Below are 27712 nucleotides of genomic sequence, written 5' to 3'. Positions count from 1 at the left end.
ACAGCCATTTAAAAATGAAGATCCCTGTGGCTGCAACTAGACAATGAATTAGAGAGGGGCAAGAGCAGATGGAGAGATGGCAGCTTTCCTGCGACATAATTGCATGTGAACTGTTTAGATCAACCACTTGGGTTCCTATTTAAGGGGAGTGAGCCAGTGTCTACACTAATATGCCTTTGTCTGGACGAAATACGGAACACTGTCCGGTAACCAATGGACTGCTAACCACAAGGGCATTGGTTCAAACCCACCAGTCACCCTGTAGGAGAAAGAGGAGGCTGTTTGCTCCCATAAAGACTTATAGCCTTAGAAGGTCCATCGAGGGTTACTATGAGTCAGAACTGACTGGACGGAGTGGGGTAGGTGGGGGACTGGACAGAGCATGTCAATGAACCCCAGTGTGACATCTGCAAAGGAAGGAGCAAACACAAGGGACCGGACAGCAACAGGGGGAGGAACAAACTCTGCGTGGGAGTTCTAGGCAAGGCTTCACAGTGGGAGTGCCCAAGAGGGCTCATGGAGAATAGGAGTTTGCAAAACAACCATAGTGGACTGGAAAAAGAGCAACATAAAAAAAAAAAAAAAACTGCCATCGAGTCCATTCTGACTCAAAGGAACCCTATAGGGCAGAGTGGGGTTTGAAGACCAACTTTTTACAGCGGACTGCCTCATCAGACTCCTACAGAACAGCTAGTGGGTTCAAACCTCTGACCTTGCAGTTAGCTGTCTTACACTTAAACCAAGTGTCACCAGGGCTCCTTCAGTGAACAAATGTTTTCTCTAAAAGGAAAATCATCTCCCTAAAAGCTGGGATCAAAAAACAATGAAGGGGACAACAGAAGGCCAGGCTGACAGCTCAGCAGGGCTGGGAGGGTCTGGTTTACCTGGAGGACAGAACTACAACCTGTGCATTAGTGCAGACAAGAAGGCACAGTCAGTAAGTCACTTGGCTGCCAACCTGCTTGACTGCTGACCAGCTGTGTGACCTCAAGCAGGCTTCCCCTCTGAAGCTCCGCTCAGCTTCTTCATCTAGAGAATAGAAGCCATGGCTGCGGGATTCGCTGAAGGCAGGTACCATGTAGATTCACTATGGAGCATGACAGTGAGGTAGGAAATAGTAATGAATAGGCACCCACAGAATAGTGATGATTATGTACAATGCTACAAGTGGATTTCTAAAAAATAAACTAGCATTTACTCAAATCTTCCCTTGCACTATAGAGGAGGTCATGCTCCAGGGAGACCATTTAGAAAACACATTAAAAAGTTCCCTTTCGGAGGGGGCGGAGGGAGCCAAAGGCGGCGGCGGCTGCAACCGAGACATGGCGGAGACGGTGGCGGACACCCGGCCGCTGATCACCAAGCCGCAGAACCTGAATGACGCCTACAGGCCGCCCAGCAACTTCCTCGAGATCGATGTGAGCAACCCCCAGACCGTGGGGGTCGGCAGGGGCCGCTTCACCACCTACGAAATCAGGGTCAAGACGAATCTTCCTATTTCCAAGCTGAAGGAATCTACAGTTAGAAGAAGATACAGTGACTTTGAATGGCTGCGAAGTGAATTAGAAAGAGAAAGCAAGGTTGTAGTTCCCCCACTCCCTGGAAAAGCCTTTTTACGTCAGCTTCCTTTTAGAGGAGATGATGGGATCTTCTATGACAGTTTCATCGAGGAAAGGAAGCAGGGGCTGGAGCAGTTTATCAACAAGGTCGCCGGTCATCCTCTGGCACAGAATGAGCATTGCCTTCACATGTTTTTACAGGACGAAATCATAGATAAAAGCTATACTCCATCCAAAATAAGACATGCCTAAAATAATGGCAAGAAGGAGACAAAAAAAACAACCAAAAACACAACTTTCCGTAACTATTACTGATTCGTATGCACCAGTGAAGAAGTTCTCACTAACTCTTAGCATGCTGCACAGAGACCGGTCTAACATGCCCTCCGTGTGCTAACACATGATGATGCCCGTTTTGTTTGTTTGGGCAGTTGACAAGAAGTTAATTTGCTTTAGCGAAAATCCCTCATTCCAGTCTTTCCCTCAATAGTTCTCTCTCGCTGTTCTCCCACAGTGGGCACCACTTGATGGCCTCGCCAACCTGTCATTCCAGTGTCATCTGCAGTATCCTCACTAAAGTGACTGCCTTGGTCTGCTATGCACAGATTCTGTGTCATGTTTGCTTCTTGAATCTGACTAACTAGAATGTGCCCCTTAGCCCTCTTTTCACTCTGCGATGTCACCTGTCCTGAGTCCTGTGTAGGAGCACTACACCACGGCTCCCCACTCCCGCCCACAGGAGAGACACACCTGTGTGTGCAAGCCACATCTTCCCTTACGCTCGAAAAACCCTCCACACGGAAGATTCATGAGGGACATCTTCATATTCTGTATAAAGAACAAAATCCAATTTATATCTAAAATGATTTGTGTAAGATTTTAGGTGGTTTTCCAATAAAAATGAAACTGCAAAAAAAAAAAAAATTCCCTTTCAGACTCCCTGTAGCCCACCCAGGCAGGGACACCCCCACCACCACCTCGTCCCCTCCAGCAGGGGTCCCGGGAAAGGCACCAAGTGGGTTCATGCTAACTCTACTGCACCCCAACATGTCTGGCACCGGATCCCAGGGTTGACATTTCTGAGAACAGTCGACAGTGACAGTAACATCGTTCCTATGAACAGAGTGTCTTCTGGTGGCTGCCAAGTTACAAGCAGTGTCTGGGTGAACCACCCCATTGTCGTGCACCTAGTTCAACAGATGAGGGAACTGAGGGCTGAGCAGGGTGTGAGTCACCACAGGCAAACACAGAGAGAGCACAGTTCAAACCCAGCCTGCCCTCCAGGGCTTGACATTTAAACCAGCAATTGTCTCGAGGGAGTTCCAAATACTGATCTACACATGAAAGTGCTTTTAAAAATTAAAGTCAAGGAAAAATGTAACTGGTGTCCTTTCAATGGTGATTGCTCCCAGAGGGTTAAATTTCTACATTTACATAATTTTGACCCTTTCCTATTTATCTATGTGTTTCAGAATCAGAAACATTAAAAAGTAAATTTTCTCAACACTATCCATGCTGCTTCCTATAATTTGTCATCTACTTAAAATTGTTAAATAAGATAGGTTAATTTTTAAGAATGTGAACATTTCCATCAAGTTACCAAAAATTGGCAAACATCTTAAAAGTATACAATTTACTCACTGCTATAGAGCGGATTCCAACCCACAATAACCCCACAGAACAGGGCAGAACTGCTCCTGTGGGTTTCTGAAACTGTGAATCTTCACAGGAGCTGAAAGCCTCCTCTTTCTCCTGCAGGAAGTTCTCAGCTGGAAGCTCCCAACTGCTGGCCTTGTGGTTATCAGCCTACCTTGTAACCTGCTATGCCACCTGGTCCTTACAGATGTCTGACAGTGCTTCCCACAGTGGGTCACACCGCCCTCTGGGAGGTGCTCCAAGGATCCAGGGTGGGCTGCAAAAACAGACACCTATATTTCATCCGGATCATGGGCTGTGGTATAAAAGTTTTTCCATTACCAGAGTAGTGCTTGGTAAACTTCTATCGGCAAAGGGGGCAGTAAGTCAGTTAAGTTTGGATAAAGTCGTGGCAAGAGTCTGGAGGGGAATGGGAAGGCAAGGACACTGGTGAAGCTCTCCCAGTGGGAACTGGTAGTAACGGTGGCAATTGAATGGCAACATCACTGTAAGCCAACGGCCCCATCTTTTTCTAGCTACAGGTGTCATGTATATGTACAAGAGGGGAGCTACGAGAATGATGCTCACGACATCATGAAGTTAAATATTAAACAATGAAAAGTAACCCAAATGTCCATTTCTTTTTCCTTAAACTAAATGACAGTATACCCATTTTGTAGAATATCATGTAACACTTTGGGAAAAAATCTACACGATTTTTTGTTCAAGTTATTGACAACATGCAATGTTTTAAAAACCCACAAACCATGTAGAGGGGCTTAAAAAAAGCTCATAAAATACTTTAAAAATAAATAAAGACTTGAAAGATAATAAAACTTTCCAAAACCTTGTTAAACCTCTGCATTTCTGTATGTAGATAAAGTCCATTGCTTTTGCGTCAACTAACTCACAGTTGAACCTCCCGGACAGAGAGCTGTCTGTCTCTATGGAAGCAGACGGCCACCTCTCTCTCCCACCAAGCAGGTGATGAGATCAAATCCTCAGTTGTTTGGGCGGCTTCAAAACGCTGGTGGGAAATGCCATATCTTTTCATTCTACTCCCCCCAAGGTTTTTAAAGCCCCAACATTTACAGATACACCCCGAAAAGGACATGCCCCAAAGACAGGCACTCTCAAAGGAGCAGCTTATTTCAAGGAAAGCGTGGCAGAAAAGAGGAATTTTTAGCTTAACCAGTAGTATTCACGTAGTTATAAAAATGTTCCCATAGCTGCTTCCTTGACTCTAAATACATATATCATTATAAATGTTTTTAACCTGTTATAAAATATCAGCAGGAAATTTACCAAAATGTCACAAGACTCTCTAGAAAAGGACCTTAATACCACAAAGATAGAAAAGCCAGGCGCAGAGTTCATCCTTTGACTTGGTGTCCTTGTGCAGGGAACCTCCTAGACCCAGGAGAAGATTGTGCCAATGCACACCGTGATTCCCAAGGCCAGACCCATAAATGCCGAGAGGAGGCACAGACCTTCCAGTAACAGCGAAACTTCCCTTAGAACTGGTACCAGGATTCAAACCTTCTAGCCTCCTATACTGTGAGAGAATAAATTTTTTTAAAGGTAGTTCTAGGTGGGGGTATTAAAAATAATTATGGGTAATTTTTATGACATTCTAACTGTAATTTTCTGTGCTTTTAACAATGGGCATCTGTACAGATAAGGAAAAAAGGTGAGGAATTAATTTTACATTAAAACAAATATGACTGAGTCTTACATTAAACTCATTATCATACTTAATTAGGGCCTAAGTAGCTCACTCACTTACTTAAATGAAAACTTGGGTATCTGTAGTTTTTAAACACTGGCTTTGTTTTTATTTCCTATTCCAAAAGTAAAACACACTCAGTGCTCAGTCCAACCTGGCCCCTGGGCCCCAGAGACATTCCTGAGTGCACCCGTAAGGCCAGCCAACCAGATGACACACAACTAAGAAAGGGGGACATTCTTTGCCATATTTGGAGTCCAAGACTCAGTCCTTATGAAATTCTAAGGGGTCGGTACCAGGCCTTATCTAGAAGGAAACCCGTTCCTCATGCCTCAGCTTGAACTTTCTGAGAACAGAGGTTCAACAAGGCAGCCTCAATGCAGAAAACCTATCTTCAGGAACCTCCATGAGCCAAGCCCCTTGGGTCCAACACGATCAGGCCAGAAGTGTAATTCCTTCCACTTCTGGACAGCTCCAATACCCACCACAACAAATGCTCCCTATACTGAACACCGTCCGCCTGCTTCTCTTATATCAGGGTACCAATTTCAGCACTGACGACCTGGGCTCAAATCCTGGCTGTCCTTTGGAAGCTGTGTCACCTATGCTGCTTTGTTTTTGATGCTTTTTAATTACGATGTCAGCAAAGAACAACCTGTGCACGCCCCCACCCTGGACAGCCTAATCTCCCAGCCCTTCCCTCAGGAACCCAGCCAGTGGGCTTAGTAGTCCTCCTTCCCCCACACCAGCACCCCAGCTCACAGAAGCTTGTCTTCTCTAGGATAGCATCCCCCAAGCACTTCCTCCACAAAGAACAGCTCCCTCATTTTACACATGGGTGGCACTTCTCCATCAGGTTGGCCGGCAGCCAGAGACGGGCAGATGTGCTGGCCTACAGAGGCAGCTTGCTGCCACACTGCAGAAACAGCTCGGTGCCAGCTCCTTGCCTACATCATGCTGCCCTCCCCTCCTGGAGATGTAGAGGCAGCCCAAGGACACACAGCCGGGACCCTGCAGAGCCCATGCCTTTTTCTCACAGGGCTTCAGGCAGGGTCTCCCAAGCCCAGTGGCCACCCCTGCTGGACCAGAGGGTCTCTGTTGGAGGCTAGCTCCTTGGTCTGGGGGCATCCCCTTCTCCTGGACAAGACACAAATCTCCAGGGCTCCCATGGAGCGAGGGGCGCTCTGACAGGAACAGCCACAAAGTGGAGCTCCCGGGGAGCCAGGTCTCACATAACCAGCAAGAAACAACATGAACATAAAAATGGCGGAAACGGCAAATATTTGCAGATATATATGTGTATACATATATGAAGGGCTTCAAAAAAGTTTGTGGAAAATGGAATGGAAAGATAATGGAATTTTCCTGCAAACTTTTGGAGGTTTCCTTTCGGTCTCCTTTCCTATCCCTTCCCACCTTCAGCGCTTCCTCCTGGGCAAACACTACCCTTTTCAGGGTCCACCTTCTTTGGATGACTGTCTAATGCAGGGGTCCTCAAACTTTTTAAACAGGGGGCCAGGTTCATTGTCCCTCAGACCCATTGGAGGGCCATAGTTTAAAAAAAAACTATGAACAAATTCCTATGCACCCTGCACATATCTTCTTTTGAAGTAAAAAAGCAAACGAGGCAAAAACACCGAGCAGGCTGGATAAATGTCCTCGGCAGGCCGGTTTGAGGACGCCTGGTCTAAGGACTGCACAGCACACCTCCCTGAAATCATCGTCCACCTGAACGCTGTCACTGTCAGGCTTAAAGTCGAGCCAGGCCTCCCAACAATTCTGTCCTAAGGGATTAACAGGTCATTCCGTCCCATGTGTTGACAAGAAAATGGAGTCTGGGACAGATGAGACTGTTAATCCCACTAAGATGTAGCTCGATTAGGGCAGAAAACTTGTGTGTTCTGGTCACAACCGTATACACAGAGTTCAGGGCACTCTCTGACATACAGAGAGGCAAGGAACAGGAGTCCTTTGTTCAGTTTCATTTGGTTTTCAAAATATTTTTCTCAGCATCTGCTTCACATATCATACAATTTAATCGGTCCTATTAAGATTTTGCACTCACCAACACAATCTCAGAACATTCTCTTCACATACTCGTTCTTGTTAGCGTCCCACTTTACTCCATCCTCCCGTCATGCCCCTATCCAGTAGCTGTCTCTATAGATCTACCAATCCTGGAGTTAAAATACAGAAGATCATACAAAATACTAACAGGAAGCAAACAAAGGCGACAACAATGACTAGACAAAACATAGAAAAACCTCAGCGAGAAAGCAGAAATACAAAACTGCAACCTTCAAAAGGATCAAGAGCAATCTCCTATTACACCTAACCTGACTTCATCTGCATTAGTCGGCTTTACAATGCCCTGAGAAAGGCAATCCAGCCTTCCACTATGGGCAAAGGGATCCACTAAGTCTAGTGACTAGACTCCTAAGCCAGAAACAAGAGGACCCGATTGATGATACCTGAATGAAGGCCAAGTCAAGAGCCTAACGCAAATCTTATCATCGTATGTCAAGCTGAACAAAAGCCTTCAGCAGGGCCATGCTCAACTGTGCACATGTCATGTCACATGCACACCCATTTGGAACTCTGGCCTCCCCACGTGGCTAAGGCCAGAAATGCTGCCCTATCTGCCCAAGAACAGCCGTCTTCCCTGGAGACCACTTGTACCCTGAGGAGAGTCCAACCCAGAAGGACTGCCACATTCTCAGGAGGAGGCCCGCATCACCAGGTGGAGGAACTTGTGAAACTGGGCAGATGCTAGCGTCGCCCCTCATGGACCCACATGTCAGCAGGGCACCAGTGCTCCGAGCAAGCCGGGCAGGTGGCTGAGCTGCCCTCCCACACTGGACTCCTGGGAGGTCTGGCCTCTTGACAGAACAGTCAGTCACCAGTCTGTCCTGACCTGTCAAGAGCCAATCCCTGTACACTGTCACAGAGAGGGCATGGGCTCTAGAGTTAGATGAACCTCGCCGAGAACCTCAGCTCTCCCTGTTGTGGGTCTTCAGACAAGTCTTCATCTCACTGATCCTCAGTGTCCTCTTCTACAAAATGGGGGTGGAAAAGAGCAGAGATTTTTTGTGAGGATTCGGAGGAATAATGTATGGCTTTGACTTGTAGAGAAGAATATTTGAAATGAGAAAGGCAGTATTTGGACCTGTGGTTGCTTCTGGGGACAGGGATGGGAGAAGAAAAGAGCTTGTGTGGATGTATTACATTATTTAAGAAAGAACAAAAGCACAAGCTAGCGAGGTCCAGGGTAGGAGTGCACTCACACAGGCTGCCATTCCTCAGCTCTGGGAGATGCCAGACAGACACACAGACAGCCTAGGTGCTGGAGACGGCCTCTGGGTTGCTTTCTCCCCACTCTCCACAGCTTCCTTCTTGACCACCAGAGATCAGAAGCCGCAGAGCAAGAAGGACAATGGGCTGAGAAGGTCTATGACCACAAATTCGGCACTTGAATATCTTAACAAGGAGTCGTGCAGTCTAACATGTCTCTCCCACTACCTTATAAGACAACAAGGCCCCTGGGACCTGACTGACCCTCCTCAGCCCTAACATCACCCTGTGACTATGGGCTCTAACTCTCCCTGAGGAAGACTGGAGGGGGGAGGTTCCTCCCAGGTGGGCCACAGAGGAATGCAGTCAGTCCATGCCCTTGGGAGCAGCAGCTCTTCCCACACCTCCGTGCTGGGTTACACCCATTCTCATCACATCTCACCCCTGGTGGGCGATGCCTGGCAGTTCTCAGAAGAATCTAGGGCTAAACAATTCCTCTCTACCGAGAAGCAATCAACAAGGCTGGTTGCTATGCAACTGGCAGGCACAAAAGTGATGTAGTCCTTTCCAGAGACTTGGAAAAGGGACAGAGCCTGGTCTCTCCAAGTCACTGCAGCTAAATTGGCTCCAAGGCAAGAGGTGGGTTCCTTTAAGGAATCTGTTGATAAATTCACTCATTGTCCTAGTTCTCTGGGCCTGCTGGCACCAGCAGCGGAGACACCGTGGCCAGCATAAAGATTCCCAGCCAGGCGGCTGGCCACCGGGCATCCTTTTCCATCTCCACAGCCGCCTGTTAGGCTTCCTAAAGCTCAAAACTCACTGCCATCGAATCAATGCTGAATCGAGTGTCCTGAGAGGACAGAGCAAACTGCACGCACCTGTGGGTTTCTTTATAGGAGCAGACAGCCTCATCTTTATCCTGTGGAGTGGCTGGCAGGTTCAAACTGCTGACCTTGCAGTTAGCAGCCCAACTTGTAACCCACTACACCACCAAAACTCAGACATTTAAAGACCAACGCCGCCACTATGGGCCTACCTTTGGCCTTGCTAGCCAGCCTTCTGGTATCTGGGGCAGAAGGCAATGCCAGTCCCAACAGATACACACCCAAACAAGGTAGAGAGCCAAGTGAACTGTGGCCCCTACAACTACCCTACTCCCCCCCCTTTGCCCAAGTCCAACAGAAGTCTGTCCCTGGCCCAGGGGCGCTGTAGGGGGCCTCTGGGTTGAGGGGTTTCAAAGCTTGGGTCAAACACACCAGCACTCAAGCGCTGGCTCTACTGGCCGGTTGCGACCTTCGGCAGTGCGAACCTCTCTGGGCCTCAGCTTCATCATCTTGCAAGTAGGCTAGTGATGCCTGCTTCTTCCAGTTGTCAAGAGTGGAAAACCAAGATCACACTCAGTGAAAGGTGCAGGGAGCCTGGTTCTCACTCCGGAAGCTAACACAGTTCTGGCTTCCCCAGACCTGAGGCAACGTTTCTAGTACAGGCCAACTTCAGAGACATTGTGGGTTCAGTCCCAGACCCCTGAAATAAAGTGAATGGCTCAAAAAATGAGTGACAGCACTGTGGGCTTCCCCTGTACAAAAGAAGCTCCGTGGTCCTAAACCAATGTCGTGTGCAGCAGCACTGTGAAGTGTGAGACGCTATGAGAACGACCAACAACACACGACACAGAGCTAGGAAGGGAGTCTTGCTGCCACAACTGCGAGACTTGCTAGACATCGGGTTGCCACAAACCTTCAGTCTGAGAAAAAGTGCAGTATCTGTAAAGTGCAATAAAACGTGGGATGCTGTCATCAGAACAAAAAATCATGTCAATGGGAATGAGGGGGAGTGCGAAGTGGAGACCCAAAACCCATCTGTAGGTGATTGGACATCCCCTTACGGGAGGGTCTTGGGGAAGAGATGAGTCAGTCAGGGTGCAGTGTAGCAACAATGAAACATACAACTTTCCTCTAGTTCCTAAATGCCCTTCCCCCCCCCAGCCCACTATCATGATCCCAATTCTGGTACAGATAGGAACTGGAAACACAGGGAATCCAGGGCGGACGATCCCTACAGGACCAGTGTTGAGAGTGGAGATACTGGGAGGGTGGAGGGAGAATAGGGTGGAAAGGGGGAACCGATTACAAGGATCTACATATAACCTCCTCCCTGGGGGGACGAACAACAGAAAAGTGGGTAAAGGGAGACATCGGACAGTGCAAGATATGACAAAATATTAATTTATAAATTATCAAGGGTTTATGTGGGAGGGAGAGCGGAAGAGCAGAGGGAGGGGGAAAATGAGGAGCTGATGCCAGGGGCTTAGGTGGAGAGCAAATGTTTTGAGAATGATGAGGGCAATAAATGTACAAATGTGCTTTACACCATTGATGTATGTGTGGATTGTGATGAGTTGTATGTGCCCCTAATAAAATGATTTAAAAAAAAACAAACACTTGGGATGTTGACAGTTGTGAAAATGAATACAACACAGCACTGGCCCAAAGATCCTTATCAGGTGTACAACTAAATGGTACCAATCACACTAACCAGGTCCTGCAACTCCTACGCATCCTCACCACCAAATTTCCCACCACGGTAAACGCCAGTTTCTCAAACCTCAACTGTTCCTTGGTAATCGCTAGTTAACGTCCTTTGTACATCTGCGTATTCATCATTCCGGCTGAGTGAGGGCACACAGTACCTGGCCTTTGCGGAGTGACTGCCTTCACTCAGCGCCATGCTTCCACAGTTCATCCGTGTGTGGCGTCTAGCAGAACCTCACTTACAGATCACTAACTTTAAAGAAGCTACCACAGCCATGCTACTGGCAGGGCCACCTGCATCAGCCCCATGGGAGACAGTTCTTTACGTGACTTTGTCCTCACCAGCATGCTTACATCATGATCAGCTCTGTAGCTCTCTCTGCCAAGCCAATATGAACACAGAAAGATCCTCTCTGGGGCGCAATTCCACGGGGGCAGAGTTCAACAAGTGATGATGAGACCACTGCAGATGTGCCTCCCCCAATGTGGCCCTGTAACTCAGAGAATTAAAAAAGCAGGGAGCTCGGGACTCCATTTGTGCCTCTTCCTCCGGGTCCCTCGGAGCAGCAGCAAGGGGCGTCCTGAAGATTATATCCCTGGTCTCCAGAGAGAACACAGGAGGAAAAAGCAATTTCCCAAGAACCCACTCCAATGCCATCAAGTCAAGTCCAACTCACAGCAACCTTATAGGGGCTCCGAGGCTGTCAATCATTTATAGTAAAGGAGTCTCATCTTTCTCCCTTAGCTTTGAACCACAGAGCTCAAGGTTAGCAACCCAACACTTGCCCAGCAGTGAGCCACCACGGCTCCTTGTGCTGGATGCAGTTTTTGTAAAATGTGTATGCGCAGGGCAAGGGTGGTGCCAGTTGGGCTGCAGGTCCCTCCATGGGCTGGTGACAAGGACGAGTACTCACCAGCCTCTCCCTGGGCCGGGTGTGCTCGCAGCCTCTCACTCAATACCACAACTACTCTGGAGGGCAGAAGGCAAGTGCCCACTTTACAGATGAGGGAACCGGGCCTCTAAGGTTACTCATTTTGCCCAACATCACAGAGCCAAAGTGGAGGTGTCGAACTGGCCCTAAAAACCCCTCTCTACCCTCTGGTCCATGTTTCGCACAATGAAGGAGCCCCAGTGATGTAGCGGTTACCGGTTGGGCTACTAATTGCAAGGCCAGCAGTTTGAAACTATCAGCTGCTCCTGGGGAGAGAACACGGGGCTCTCTATCCTGCTAAGAGTTAATTTCAAAAACTCACGGGGCAGTCCTAGCCTGTCCTATAGGATTGCTGAGTCAGCATCTATTCTGTAGTAATGAGTTTGGAAGGTTTTTGTTGTTATTTTGCAGAACAAAGCCAAGAAAACCATTCTGCATGGCATGCAGGACTCTCTGCATGCCTTTCCAAGCCCCTAAAATAAAGACACGCCCCTCCAGTCTGTTCTAGGACAATGGGGGGCGGGGCTCCTAGTTTCAGGGTGAGAAAGGGCCTAGTCCTAAAATAAACAACAGAAATTAACCACAAACTTCTACAGAGCATTAAACCTTTCACATATGGCCAGGCCTTCATAACCTTTCTTAATGATGCCTGCTTTGCACATGTTTTCCCAAGGTCACTGACATGACATGTGCTGCTTTTTAAAGACCACTAGCAGGCACCCCTGTAGATCTGCCCCAGCTGCTGCCTCCCCTTCCTTCCTGCTGAGAGGCCTGAGCCCCCCACTGCCGAAAGGAAAACCAAGAATGCCAAAGGGAAGCTGTCAACTCACACACGAAGACACCAACCCCACCAGCCCATCAGCGGTTACTCTTCCTGGATGGTCCTCCTGGAGACACCAGGGACCAGACCAACACAGGTTAGACCAGGCCCCGGTTGGACGTGCTGCCTGCACTCAAGAAGAGGGTTCTGAGGACCTGGGCAGGACACTTGCCCTCCCTCTCTTTCCTACCTGTGGAATACAGGAATACAGGCAGTGGTGTAACGTTGAGGATGAGAGCTAGTGTAAAACTAAGCTCCTGGCTGGACTATAGCTTTTCATGTACTGTGCAAATACACCCCAGGTGCTCAGTCCCCAAACTGAGGAAGTCACCCTGAATTACTCTCATTCCCTCATGCTCCACATGAGCCACTTGCCTCCCAAACAGATCAAAACCCGGAACACTTCTGTCACCACCACCAGGACCCCATCCCAACATCCTCACCACTCCCTGGACAACTCCCCCCAACACACACACCCTGGTCTCCTTGCCTTCCTGTTGTCACTATTTGGTCTGGCACCTGCAGAGCCCTAAATGATTCTGCTCAAAAGTATAAATCAGATCATGTCACTCCCCGACACCACATCTCCCCCTGGGTTTCTGTCACTTAAAGCTGTTTCCTCATGGGGTGGCGTGATACCTCTCACCTAGCTTCAGGAGGGGGATAATAAGCATCATCAGCCAGAGGCTGACACCAGTTGCATGAGACAAGGTCTCGCCATCCTTACCTCTAAAGAGCATTCTGCCGGCACTTCTTCCAGGACTGACGCGTTCATTTTTCTGGCAGTCCACAGGATTTTTTGAATCAACACCCTAATTCAAATGCATCGATTCTTTGATGCTTTTCCTGTTATGAGGCAAGTGAAAATATGGTGGCTTGGGTCAGGCACACCTTAGTCTTTAAAGTGGTACCTTTGCTCTGCAACACTTTAACAGGTCTTGCGTGTGGCACATTTGCCCAGTGAAATACATGATTTGATTTCTTGAGTGCTGCTTCCAAGAGCACTGATCAGGGATCCAAACAAGATGAAATCATTAACTTCAATATTTCCTTAGTTTCTCATGATTCAGTATTGTCTGTCGTCCAGTGGTGAGGATTTTTGCTTTGTCTGTACAGAGATGCAATGCATACCCAACAACTGTATTCTTTAAATCTTGACTCAAGTTCTCTTCACTTTCAGTAATCAAGGTTGTGCCACTTGCTTATCACAGTTGTAGGCCTTCTCCTGATGCCACGTTCTTCATAGAATCCAGCTCCTCATTGGCCCAGCATACAGATTAAGTATGGGGAAAGGCTACAACCCTGACGCACACCTTTCCTGATTTTAAACCTCTCAGAATTCCCTGTCCTATGTGAAAGACTCTTGACCCGTGCACGGGCTCTGCATGAGTGCAGTGCAGTGTTCTTGAAGTCTGCTTTTTTGCAATACTAGCCATAATTTGGTATAACCCACACACTGGCTTTCCGCAGTCAATGAAACACAAGGGACTGTCTCTCTGGTATTCTCTGCACTTAAGCCAAGATCCACCGGATGTCAGCAATAATATCCCTCATGGCACATCCTCTTCTTTTTTAAAACGTATTTATTTATTTTATTTTCTGATCCTGTTGTGAATTTCTGGCAGTTCCTTTGGTGTACTGCTACAGCCATCAATGAATGATCTTCAGCAAAGTTCTGCTTGCATGTGACATTAATGACAGTTTGATAACTCCCGCAGTTGGTCACCTTTCTTTGGAATCAACACAAATAAGGATTTCTTCCAGTTAAAAGGGCCACATTAAGTAATTCACTGCACAGCAGCCCCCAAGACCGTGGCCCCTCTTGCTCAGCCCTTCCCCAAGCCTCACCAACGCTGGTCCTGTTGCTTATCCTCCACACATCGAGCTCATGTCTCTCACTCTCTCTGCTTGGTCTCTGCTCCCCAAATGCTGAATGGCTGTTTTCTTATTCAAGTCACAGCTCGTGTCACCATTTCCTGAGAAGCTTGTCTGTCTCCAATCATCCCAGATGAAGCCCGGCCACATCCCCATCCCTACTGTCTACCACACTTGTTAATTATCTCCTGTGTTCTTTCTTGATCACTGTGGCACCCCCAATGTCTAAAACAGTGCTGTGCAAACAGTGCTTTCAATGTGGGCTTCCCTAGTCCTCAGGATGGTGAATCTACTCCCTCATCTTCCTACCCAAATTTGAGATGGGACATTTGTTGACTCAATCAATCAGTAATAGTTACAGTGAAGAAGTAACCAGGACCAGCTTTCACAATAAAAGGCAATGTTTTTTTTTCATGGTACTTCATTGAAAATTTAACCTCTGCTAAAGACTTCAGACTTCTTTGTAGCTAGCTGCCATCCCAGACTTACATGCTGCAGGACTTCCCCAAGGTCACATGTTAAGAACCCAGTATTTGAAGGCAAAACCAAAGAGCCAAGAAATGTATTTGTAAGGGCCCAATTCCTTTTATTTACCACCCACAGTAATTTGTACACAAATATTAAACATTAAAAAAAAATTTTTTAAGAGCAGATATGGCTTTTAAGACATTCAAAAAAACCTCACTGCCATGGAGTCAATGTTAACTTATAGCTAAGACTACAGGACAGAGTAGAACTACCCCTGGGGGTCCAAGACTAATTCTTTAGAGGAGTAGCAAGGCCCGTCTTTCTCCCAAGCAGCAGCTGGTAGTTTTGAACTGCTGACCTTGCAGTTAGCAGTCCAATTCATAACCACAGCTCACCACCCATTTCCTTTACTGTTTCTACTTTTACAAGCTGGTAGCAGGTACTGCTAAACAATAATACTTTCAACTGAGTGAGCACTAGTCTCAGATTATGGCTCACCAATGGTGCCCTGGTCAACAGGTTGTCTTGAATGTCAAAGGGATGGAAAATGGTACCGTAGCTCAGACCCTGGGCCTTGGAATGTGCCGATTCATATCACATTGGCTAAATAGTGAAGATACACTATGTGAGTTTATCTTATTTTATTTAACAAAGAAGCATATAGCACTTAACTAGGTGCCAAGCAGAATTCTAAGAATTTGAAGTTGTAATATGATTTTAATGTGACACCAAGTGTACCAGAGTGTGCATCACAGGGCTTTCAAGGGCTGAGACTTTTCTTTCAGAAGTAGGATCACTCGGCCTTTCTTCTGAGAAGTATCTGAGTGAACTTCCACTTCCAACCTTTCCAGGAGCAGTGGAGCTCGCTGACCATGCACACCACCCAGGGGCTCCACAATGAAGACTGAGGATCACATAAGGCAATATACTATCATCCATATCTTGCAGGCACGCCAACAGGCACAAAGAGGTAAAATAATATAATATGCCCAAAGTCACAGTGATGGCATCAGGATTTAAATCCAAGCAGCCTAATGCCACAGTCCAAGCTCTTCCTCTCTGACCCTCAGTGTCTTCATCTGCACACATCTGCTTTATCTAACAGGGTCATGTGAGATTACTGGTACACAGTTACATGTTAGCTACTCTTGGCGGTAGTAGTGATTGTCACCATGCTGGCCAGGAGCAGAAGAATATTTTGTTGAAAAAGATTTCCAATACCCTCTGCAGTAGGGAGTATAGTGAGTATGTGGTGAATGAAGGCGGAGTGAATCGCAAGTACCGTGTTCTGGCACAAGGTAGTAACTACCACTCCTCAAATGTCATTCAACTTCAAAAAGGAAAATTCACAAAGTTCTCAAAAAACGGGGTTTAGCTGGCCAAGGTTTCAAATAGCCTGGCCACTGGGAGGTGATGTGGATAAAGCAGATACAAATTCTGTGGCTGAATGAACAGACAGGGAGACCTGGGCTTTAATTCTGACTCTGCTACAAAGCAGCTCGGCTATATTGGAAGTCACTCAGGTTTCTCAAGGTTTGGGTTTTCCATCTGTAAAAGAGGAAATTGGACTATATGGTGATCATAAACAAATACAAGCACGTTCTACTTGGGCGACATCTCCTAAGAACCACCTGAAAAAAAATATTATCTGATACTCAGTAAATGAATGTTTTTAAAAATTATTATTGAATGTTTTTTAAATGATTCTTCCTCAAATGACAGCTGAGGAAACTGGGATTGTGGAAGTAACTTATTCAAGGTCACCGGGCTAAGGCAGAGCATGAGATTTCTATGCCAAATTAACACTCAGATTTTCCAGGATGGTTTTCAGTTGTGGAATGTCAATATACTTCTTTTCCAAGCTTAGTATATCTGTAGTTTTTTATGTAATCTTGCCTGACTGCAGTATATGGTATACCAGGAGTAGGGGGGTGGGGGGTACTATTTCCACACCATGAACCTGGGGAACAAGAGGGCCTTAAGAGGGAATCCCTTGCTTTTGTGCAAAAACATGAAATCAGAAGTATTTTACAATAAATTATTTCACTTTAAATAAACCAGAGTTTAAACTTAACTTCTTGTAATACAGTACTTCCTTGAGTCTAGCAGAAAACAACTTTTATTTTCTTAGAGTCAAAGTTGTGTCACTTGTCTACGAAAGGTCTGTCTCCTTTATTTTTATTAGCAAAATACATGCCTGACATTGAACCTCTGAGTAAAATACTTTCCTAAGGATTGCCAAGTTAGGAGTGAAAAACCTATTTGGCAGTCACAATCAGTCAAACCCCTAGGTGATTCATAAAAGGAGAGTCAAGGTCAAACCGATTTGCCCTATCCCTTATTTAAAAGAAGGGGGAAAAAAGTTCAAAATACTCCATTCTAGTAAATCTCCCAAACACAAACGTTAACTCCTGCACCCTAACCTGTGCAGGGCGGAAAGTTCTGTGAGGGCAGGCTGACAGGGAACTCACAGAGCTGAGGGCAGCAGGGCAGCTGCCCTGGCCACAGAACTATAGGGACCAATCCTAAAAGAGGGAACTTTCACCTACTTCCTAGCGGGTTTCCCCATTTATCAAATAAGAATCATCATCTCACACCTATCTCATGTGAATCACACGAGGGGATACGGAAGGTCTTGCAATTAAATACGTATGTAAGCGATTAAGATGGTAACTATGCATGAGTCCGGGCAGACCCCCGCCCCTCGGGCACTCTTCACTGCAAGTTCCGCAAAGTCCTCTAAGCTGGAAGAGGTACCAGTTTCTCCTCCGGACGCCAGGCTTGGCAAACTGGCTAGCAAATCTCTGATGCTGACAGCTCGGAAGGAAGCCCTTCGGGCAGCAGGCCTAACAGACTCTGCACAGGACGTGGCCCCCAGTCACCTTGTCCTCACCTTGAGGCACAGAAAGAAACCCTACGGGAGCGGGGCGTGTGGTCCTGAAGGGCTAACGAGAAGCCTCCGCTCTCCACGCGGCCACCGCTGCTCGTGCCCAAACTTCCCACGGGGCGGCGAAAGACCGGGGCCGATAACTGAGCTGCGGACGCCTTGACCTCGGACGCCAGCGAATCGGGCACAGGCACTGGGCCCAAGGCCGAGACAGACACACGCCAGCCTGCCCGAGGCCGCGCTCGTCATGCCCAGCCTCGCCCACAGCCGTAGACACCCGAGAGGGCACCCCGCCCCCGCAAACCTTGAGGGCCCTGAGCTCGCTTACCTGCAGGCGGGTCACCAGTAGGTTGTAAGGCGCCATTTTGTGCACTGACAAAGATAAGGTCGCGTGAAAGTGACGTGCCAAACGGCCTATTTAAGGGCGTTCGGCAGGGGGCGTGGCCTGAGAATAGCGCGTCGGCGAAGGGGGGTGGAGCCTTCGTGAAGAAGCCGGGGCTTGGGCGCAGGGTGGGCGGGGCTCTTGTAGTGTGACATGAAAACAAAAGGCTGTATAAAAACACCTGCAGCAATAAAATGACAGTATAAAGATGTTGAAAGAAGAAGCAAATTTCGTTTTTATCTTCCATCCAAATTTGGGAAAGGTACCTTTTGTTTTGATTTTTTTTATTTTTATAAAACCTTCACGCAGCTGCCAGGACCTGACTGCCGCAATTTGAAACTCGCCAAGGAACGTACATCTCGCGAGAAGGAGCGGGACTTGGGGCAAAGCTATAAAACACCTGATGGAAGTCTCGAGGACCAATCAGGATAACCAAAAGGCAAGCACCATGGGGGTCAAAGGCCGGGCGGAAGCTCGTGACGCTTCCGGTGGCCAGTTTGAGTTGGAGCTATGGCTAAACACCATCCGGATTTGATCTTTTGCCGCAAGCAAGCTGGTGTTGGTGAGGTGGCTTCCTGCTCGCGTCCATCTGGGTGGGAATGGTGTTAGGGACGGGGAGGTTGCGAATCCTGAGCCTGCCCCTCGGGTGTTGCCTCGCAGCCGCCACGTTTCCCGCCTTACGGTCTCGGGGTAGTGTGTCGGAGCGCGCGGGTACGTGGCCTCTGAGGCAAGGCGGCGGGGCGCCCGGGTGGAGAGCCGGAGGTGAGCGGTGGGGATGGAGTCCTGGAGTCAGGATCCCGGGGAGCGTCGCTGTCCAGATTGCCCCAAACCAGAGAGAGACTCTAGTTTGGTTCAAGTCCAAGCTGACGAAAATGGGATAGCCGGCCCTAGAGCTCACTGAAGTCCCTGCCCCCGACCCCGCTCCACCTCGACGATGCCCTTCTCCCCTTCGCCCTCATGTTAACCATGCTCTTCACCTTCTTTGCCCGTACAGCCATCGGAAGACTGTGTGAAAAATGTGAGTGGCACTCGCCGCCCGAGCCATTGGAATCTGCAGAGACGTTTCCAGCGATGCCATCCAGAGGGCTTTGAGTGCAGGGACTAGGCAGTTGTAACCGGAGAATCCCAGTTTGCAACTAAAGACTTTTTCCACGCCTCTGGACCATTTAAACACTGCATTGGGGTTTTGATGAAATCTGTAGCTTAGGACACGATAAGTCGCCAAAATAGCTTGACCCACTCCCCAATATGCATGGGATGTTGTTTTTGCCATTATCAAGACCCATGGCCTACTATAGCAGCCCTGGCAGCCCAGTGGTTAGAGAACTGAAAGACCAGTAGTCCAAACCGCCCCCACCGCAAGCTGCCCCGTGGGAAAATCGTGTGGTAGCCTGTTTCTGGAAAGATTTACAGATCTGGAAACCCTATGAGGCAGTTCCGCTCTCCCCGTGAGGTTGCAGGGAGTGAGGTGGAGCTCAAGGGCAGTGGGTTTGGTTTGGGTCATCTACCAGGTGCTGTTCTAAGCTCTTCACTTGCGTTGAATAGCTTTTAATAAGTGTTAAGAGGATTGGACTGACGCCAACGTGGAGGAGGGCCCTAAATTCTGCTCAAAGGAAAATAGAGCCTTACCCATAAGCGTAGGCAGACACAGGACTTGGGAAGGGAGGTCTTGACTGATAAGCATCACTCAATTTTCTTTTCCTCACAGGTGATGGCAAGTGTGTGATCTGTGACTCCTACGTGCGCCCCTGTACCCTGGTGCGCATATGTGACGAGTGTAATTATGGCTCCTACCAGGGCCGCTGTGTGATCTGTGGAGGGCCCGGAGTCTCAGATGCCTATTACTGTAAGGAATGCACCATCCAGGAGAAGGATGTAAGTCTCTCTAAGCTTCCCATCTGCCCTTTCCTCCTCTTATTTAGTACCATTTTTGCCACCCACAGAAAACTCCTACTGTCTGAGGAGATTACTATGTTCAACTAATCAGCAAAGTTATAATTTCTTCCAGTTCGGTGACCCACGCTGGGTGTGATCCAGTAAAAGGCAAGCAAAATGCAAGAGAAGCAACTCTAGTCAACACCAGCAATTTGGAGAGTCCACTCCATTCTTTTGATGTGTCTCTGATGATTCTTACTCAGAACAATGCCTTGCATTTGTTAAGTCCTAGCATAGCGCATGGTGTGTGAAGGCCACCCAGCATTTCTCCTGACTCAGCTCACCATCGTGGGTGGATGTGGTGACAGGGTTGAGTTTGGGACAGTTTGATTTCATCATTAAGCAGCTAAAGAAAGCCTTTGGTTTAATATTGTAGGATTACTTGTGGTTCTGCTTCATGATGTTTTCATTCCCTGGCATTGTGTGGTGCCAATGGCCAGTTACCAGTGCTCCACTAAGCCTAGGGGTGGGGGAGGTGTCTTATAGATCAGCATTGCAGGTGTGTTTTACTACTTTTTGTTAGGTTAGTACTGGATTAGTACTTTGGATCCAGTACTTTGGATCCAGTATGTTAGAAGGATATCTAATTATCTAGTAGGCTCTATGCTAGTGCCGGAATTAAGGGTTCAGCTATGAACCAAAAAGTTCAAACCCATCAGCCACTCTACAGGAGAAGGATTTGTGGCATTCTGCTTCCACAAAGATTTATGTCTTTGGAAACATTGTGGGGCAGTTCTACCCCACCCTAGAAGGACAGACTTAACTACAATCAGGTTTGAGCTTTTGGTTTGGCTACGTATTGTAGGATAAGGCAAAAGGTATTATTCTTCATGTTCTCATGAGCTAATTAATTGTGGGTCCTTTATAAATATTATCACCCGTCTTCCACACCATAACACTGTTAAATGGGTATCATTAGTCTCATACCCATTTGACCGTCCCCCACCCAGCTAATAAGTGGCAAGCCCAACTGTCTGACTAAACTTCATGGTGTCATCCTGATGTTTTGTTGTCTTCGGGAGCCCTCATGGTAGGATGTACCCATGAGGGGGAGGAACAGCCCAGATACCTCAGCAGTCTACCAGTTTGGATCCCCACCCCCTCCCCCCAGCAAGTGACAGGCCAGACAAGAATATTTTGTCGAGTCCTCTGTTGTGTAGGGAGATGAGAAAGGTCTTAAGTAAACATAATTCATGATTTAAACAAATCTCCTAAATGCTGGTTTGTGTTTCATCACGGCCAGAGCTTTTCTAGATGCGGGTCTTGTCAGCCATTTAGATTGGATTTTTTCAAGCAAGGACTATAGGTTTTGAATTAGCTCCTCTCTTTCCCCCCAGTTCTTGGTTAGGTGGCTGGCATGTAGTCCAAGCATTGTAAATCACCCACCATGTACACTGTCCTGTATATAGTTGGTATTTGGTGATTACTTAGAACATAAGCAGTGGGGCCAGGGCAGGGGGAGAGCAGGGAAAATGTAAGTATCAGCAGTGCTTTGCTTAGGAAGAGTCCCGTAGTGTCAGTGTTACCATGAACTTCACATGCCTGTAGCTAGAGTTCCTATCTGATGCCTGCAGCCAGAGAATGCTTAGTAATGTCCATTGTCGCCTGCCTAATCTGCATGTGCTGTGTGACCTGATCCCTTTGGATCTCTATGCTTCCATCTGGTCCCTGAGAATCATCCTGTCCCCTCCTGCACATCGGACAAGAGTGCTCCGAGGCCAAGTGAGATGGCATCTAGCTCATGTCTACTCAGCTCCTGTCTCCAGGGAACCCAAGCCGTCCGGTGACATGATCCACCTCTCAGCCTTACACAGCGTCATGGAGAGATCCGTCATAGGACTTTTTCCTACATAGGAATCTTCCCTGTTATTGTTCCCTTCTCGCTTCTGTCACCAATTATAAGGCCATTAGACCAGTAAGCTAAGCTGAGCCCTCTCACACTTTTTCGTGGTCATTAGAATATTGAGGGGTCAGGGCTAGTATCTGACACTGCTACCTGAGGACTAACTAAAGTGGTTTCTTAGTAAGCAGTTCATCAATTAGCCAATTAATCCCTCTTCACCCTTGGTTCCTATCATTTTCTTAGCTTGCTCAACCACAAAAGAAGAATACAGTAACTAAGACACACACACCCAAACCGTCTCACACACAATTGACACATATCCCTTCACATAAATAACAAATAATTCGATTTCCCTCTTGACCCATTCTAAAGTTGTTCCAGTTTGTTTTTAAAAAAAAAAAGTGAGGGAGAAATACACATGGACTGAGTCTCTGGTGAACCCTCTGACCACAGACCAGGGATGTGAGTAGCCGTGCAGAGTAAATACATTTGAAAATGGATTATTAAAGATGCAGTTGGGTTAAAATTTGGCGGCTTATTTTTTTTAATCATTTTATTGGGGGCTCATACAACTCTTATCACAGTCCATAGATACATCAATTGTATAAAGCACACTTGTACATTCGTTACCCTCATCCTCAAAACATTTGCTCTCCACATAAACCCCTGGCATCGGCTCCCATTTTTCCCCTCCCTCCCCCTCCCTCATGAACCATTAATAATCTATAAATTATTATTTTGTCATATCTTACACTGTCAGATGTCTCCCTTCACCAGCTTTTCTGTTGTCCATCCCCCAGGGAGGAGGTCACATGTAGAATCCTTATAATCGGTTCCCCCTCTCTATCCCACCCTCCCGGTATCGCCATCTCTCCACTGGTCCTGAAGGGATCATCCGTCCTGGATTCCCTGTGTTTGGGAACCTTCTGATTGGATCCCCTTTTGGACCGCACCAGGTCCTGTGCTGATGGAGCCTTGGTGGACTCACAGGTTGCACATTGGGCTGCTAACCACACAGCAGTTTGAAACCACCAGCCTCTCTGCAGGAGAAAGATGAGGCGTATGACAGATGTAAAGATTTTCAGCCTCAGAAACCCACAGGGACAGTTGTGCTGTGTCTTATAGGCCCGCTGTGAGGCGGCATTGACTTGATGCTGAAGATTCTTCAGTAAACATTCCACATGACAGAGGTGAGGAAATAGGAGGAGAGTTAAGCAACTTGGCCCAAGGTCACATGGCTAATAAGTGGCATGTCAGGACTAACACCTAGGTCTTGTCCTCCTTGGCCGCTTTTCATTATTTCCCCACAAAGAAATGTGAGGGCAGTTGTAGAACTCTCCCTTCCCATGTGAGACACTCGGGGTCGATTCCCAGTTGATAGACCTCGTGTACAACCACGACCCTTCTCCCAGTAGAGACGTGTCTCGGGATGCGCCACTGATTTCAGTGGGGTGGCTGGCTACAGTCGGACTAGGAAGAAAGGGCAGCCTCGAGCCAGAAATCAGCCAGTAACCATCCAATGGGTCTCCACCCAGTCGTGGAGGTGTTGTATGAGGGTCGCCATTAGCCAGGGTCCAAGTTAAGGGTAGGAGTCGAGAGGCTAAAGTTGAGGTCAACGTCATTTTCCATTCAGGAAACGTGTCAAGGAGAGAAAGGAAGTAGAAATACAGTGTGACATCCGATCACAAGTCCTCCTGGTATCTGCAGAGCCCCTTTGGGATGCATAGTCCAGCTCAAAGGATGGGCCCCAGACCACCTCACTGTATTGTTTTTGTCATGGAGGCCAAGGGTGTGCCTGGTCCTCCCTGTGCTATTTCTACCACCGTGTGCACAGCTTTGAGCAGTGACACTTTACAGTGCGAAACGCCAGGTCTCACGTTCCCTACACCAGGTATCCTCAAACCATGGCCCGCGGGCCACATGCAGCCTCGGAGGATATTTCTCCAGCCCACCTGGTGTTTTTCCCCCATTTGGTTTTTTACTTCAAATTAGGGTATGTGCGGTGTGCAAAGGAATTTGTTTGTAGTTTTTGTTTTTAAAAAAAAAAATATATAGTCCGGCCCAACGGGTCTGAGGGACGGTGAATTAGCCCCCTGTTTAAAAAGTTTGAGGGCCCCTGCCCTACACCATCCTGAACTGTGGTGAGAATTGTGTTTTGCTTGTTGGGAGCCTTGTCAGGAAGACACCCCCCTCCTTTCCCAATAAGGTGGCAGAAAGCCCACATTCAAGTCTTGGCTCTGCAGCCAACATGCTTGTGTCACTTTGGGGAAGTCTGCGAAGAGGGAGGAATAAGCCCTCACCTTGATGGATGCCTCTGTTGGGTGTTAGGTGCTTGGTGATGGGTGGCTTCTTGGTTTGTTTGGTCCCCAAATAGAATCATGTGATACAATTGTTTGACTCTTAAGGTCCCAAATGGCTGGTCTATGTAGATTTTTGTTGTTAATATTTATTAAACAGTGACAGAGTGGACAGTGTTTCGTGTCCTTAGAACAAAGTCTGTCACTGGCATCCATTCATAGTTCTTTGTTACATCTTTGTTAAAAGAGATGTAGACTCATTTTGACCCGTTCTAAATCAGTAATTTTTTGCTCTCAAAAAAAATTTTGGTCACCTTTTTAAAGAAAAACGTTCAGTTCTCTATGAACTTTATTTTGAGCTGTCATATTTTGGTATGTGCTTTCCGTTGGTTTTAAACTAGTGATGCACTGCACTGTGGGAGAAAAGGTATTCTTTGTACTCTTGTGAAGAGTTCCAGTATGTAGAATCTTGTCTTCAAAAGTATCTTCTACATGGGGTGGGGTGGGTGGGTGTATGTGTCTACCATTGTGAACTTGCTAACATTTGACTGCTGAATGTCTTCTAACTTAGAAGAGCTCATTATATGCCATGCACTAGCCTGTCTGTTGAGGCATTTAGTGCTCTTAATTCTTGGGGGTTGGTACTACCATTATAGACATTTACATGCAATTAAGCTGAGACGCAGGGAGCTGATGTAACTTAGCAAAGTCAGGTGGTCTGGCTACTGAGCCTGTCCTTTCAGCCTAAGCAGTGAGCTGTGCATGAGAGCAGGTCCTCTAGTACCTGCTGGCCAGTGGGTAGCTCTGGGCCTCCGTAAGCACATTGTGGGGAACATTTGGAACTGACTTCATGGTAGTAAGTTTGGCTTGGTCTGGTTTTGGTAAACATTGACCTGATTCACGCTCGGGAATATAAATCCAAAGGGACTTGCTCACAGTCACATAGCGAATCAGCAAGGCGCAAATTAGGCTGTCGTCATAGCAGAATGCATCTGTCTCTAAGGGCTTTGAGCACTGCTCCATTTAATACCAGGCCTTCTTAGGCCAGGGGAGGCGGTTGCTCCTGATTTTCACAAGGACCTTAAATACAGGTTGCCAGCTTGCTTGAGTACACCTAGCCATGGGTGAGACTGGGGCTAGACCTGGCTGCCTGATTACACCATGCTACACAGATGAGAATTCTTCGTGTCATACCTGAGACCAGGGATGTAGAAAACAATCATCAGACCTGGGAAGGTTTCTACCAGTAACCAGTTTTCCTCTCATAGTTCCTAATCAACTGACGGGTGTCATAATCCCTGGAGACCAGAGCTCCCTGGGAGCTTCTCGGAACCCACTCAAGCATACAGAATGGCCAGGGGAGCAAGTCTTGATAGATCAGAGCATTATCCATCCATTGTTGTCTCCAGATAGGAAGCATGCTCCCCCCCCTAAGCCCGTGTGTCAGATTCAGCGAGTTGAAGAGACAGCAAAGCCTGGGATTCTCCAGTGATACTTAAACAGGACGCTGTTTCCTTTCTGATATTCAGTGCTTCTATACAGAAGGGCTAGAGAGCTTGGTTGGCAGGGGACTATCCATGGTTCTTACCTTTCACTGGAAGAAAATCTTTGCCTAGTTTTGAAGAGTTTCCCACTTTTTCTCAGACATATCAAGTTAGCAACTAGATACCAACAAGTGTGATTACAGGTCACTGGGTAGAAGGTCAGCAGGTCCTGGGCACGGTCTCCTGCTTAGTGCTTGATAACTGACTGAATACAGTGATTAGTAAGCTGAACAGATGAACCATGAATCCAAAAGTTACCCTGGCCAGTTAGAACATGCTCTTTCAGAAGCTGTGGGAGACCAGGAAGCATCAGTGTTAATGGAGCCGATTGTCCAGGTTAGGGAGTATTGGGAGTGTTTGGGGACGATTATTTGAGAAGTTTACCTGTTGTTCCCTCTGCAGCCTAATTTTATCTTTAATCCCCCCTCAGTCCAGACTTCCAACCACCTATAAATTCTTCTATCTTCCAGAGAGATGGTTGCCCAAAGATTGTCAATTTGGGGAGTTCTAAGACTGATCTCTTCTATGAACGCAAAAAATACGGCTTCAAAAAGAGGTGATTGGCCGGCAGTCCTTTCCTCCCCATATGAAGCTGTGCAGCTGCCAGAGAAGACACCTACCAGCAAAGAAGAAGTGGGGCCCAGAACACCACCAGACCAACCTGTTGCTCTACTGGTAACCTTCCACCTGCTCCCCTCTCCTTTCACCCGGACACGTGTGGTAGGAACGGAAAAGGACTCGGCCATTTCAGCGCAGTTCTTGGCTCTTTTTGAATTTACAATGCATGCCTCTGTTCCCCACGTGTACGGCTTCTCACTACACCAAGCCGTCCTTACTACTACAATAGAAAACCCCTTGGCCACCGCTCCAGTGGCAGGTGTCCTTGATGAGATCTGGGGTCAGGGTGCAGTGGGGAGATAGCAGAACAGTGACCTGAACGTGAACTTCAATCTTGTAAAGGTTACCAGGGTGGTGCTGGCCTCATGCTACTTTTCTGCTGAGAAATTGGAAACCTTTACTGTTGCTACTGTGTTAATAAAGTTGGTGTTTATTTTCTGGTAGTCGGTCACCTTCCCCATTGCATTTCGACTCTGGGAATTTATTTGAGTCACCCAGGAATGCATGATTCATATTAGAAGTAGTGGGATTCATTAAGCACCTGTTCCTAATGCGGCCATGGGATGTAATCCTGACCCATCCATGCCGTTCATTCTAGGTACCATATATACTCAAGTATAAGCCAACCCAAATATCAGCCGAGACACCTAATTGTACCACAAAAACTGCATATGAAAACGTGCTGGGAAAACTCGGCTTATACATGAGTATACACCGTAAATCTAAGTCATTCCTGAAAACTCGCTGGTTTTGAGAGGAAGTGGTGGCTTCCAACAATACAGTGAACCATATCAGATACCAGATGAAATCACATTGCTTGGACACCATTATGAGCTTGTGCTAAAGGTCTCCCTCATCTAGTTGATAGGTCTCTGTAGTTGCCTTTCCCTTGTATGGTTTAAGACTTAACAAATATTCTTTCTATTAAAAAAATGCATAGCCCACTATGCCACTAGGACTCATATTTTTAAATACAGATTAAGAGATTGAGGGGGGACTGGAGAAGTTATGGAACTCTTTACCCTAACTGGGCTCTGTAATTTCTACATGCTGGAGGTAGAAAGCAAGTTTTCCTTAAGAGACACAGTCTTAGTTTGAGACCCCAAGTCAAGCAAATCTTTGAGCCTAGGTTGTAGCCCATCCTGAAGGCCCAAGATTACACTGCAACTGAGGAGGAAGCCAAGGAGAGGAATGAGAAGCTCCTGCCTTCCTGTCCAGGGTTACGTCAACGAGTCTCGGTCATTTGAGACACACTGACAGTACAAAGTTGAGTGAAGATCTTCTCTGCCTTCAGAGAATGTAATAAGGGAGCCTGACAGGAACAGATCGTTCCAGTTTAATACAGAGGATGTAGAGAGGCAGGGTTCTT

The 27712-nt window shown here is 47.3% G+C and overlaps 2 protein-coding genes and 1 pseudogene across 2 annotated transcripts in view; 2 read left to right on the top strand and 1 right to left on the bottom strand.

The window, feature by feature from the left end:
• The window catches only part of ACO2 (aconitase 2), a 50044-nt gene extending 31882 nt beyond the window's left edge, over positions 1-18162 (bottom strand). Inside the window, exon 1 of the mRNA XM_075553639.1 lies at positions 18053-18162. Within this exon, the coding sequence (XP_075409754.1) occupies positions 18053-18088 (36 nt within the window). The 5' untranslated portion in view covers positions 18089-18162. The remainder of the gene's footprint in view (positions 1-18052) is intronic.
• LOC142450706 (sorting nexin-3 pseudogene) lies at positions 1313-1887 on the top strand (annotated as a pseudogene).
• Positions 18163-18539: 377 nt separating the features above from the next.
• PHF5A (PHD finger protein 5A) lies at positions 18540-27196 on the top strand. The gene is made up of 4 exons (XM_075553638.1): positions 18540-18668; positions 19101-19124; positions 19815-19981; positions 26196-27196. Exons 1-4 carry the CDS (start codon positions 18617-18619, stop codon positions 26283-26285), a joined length of 333 nt encoding a protein of 110 aa, XP_075409753.1. The 5' UTR covers positions 18540-18616; the 3' UTR covers positions 26286-27196.
• The last annotated feature ends 516 nt before the right edge of the window (positions 27197-27712 follow it).

This window comes from Tenrec ecaudatus, chromosome 6 (genome assembly GCF_050624435.1).
Source record: "Tenrec ecaudatus isolate mTenEca1 chromosome 6, mTenEca1.hap1, whole genome shotgun sequence".
NCBI lineage: Eukaryota > Metazoa > Chordata > Mammalia > Afrosoricida > Tenrecidae > Tenrec > Tenrec ecaudatus.
Note: the sequence above shows the minus strand (reverse complement) of the source record. Positions and strands in the feature narration are given on the sequence as shown.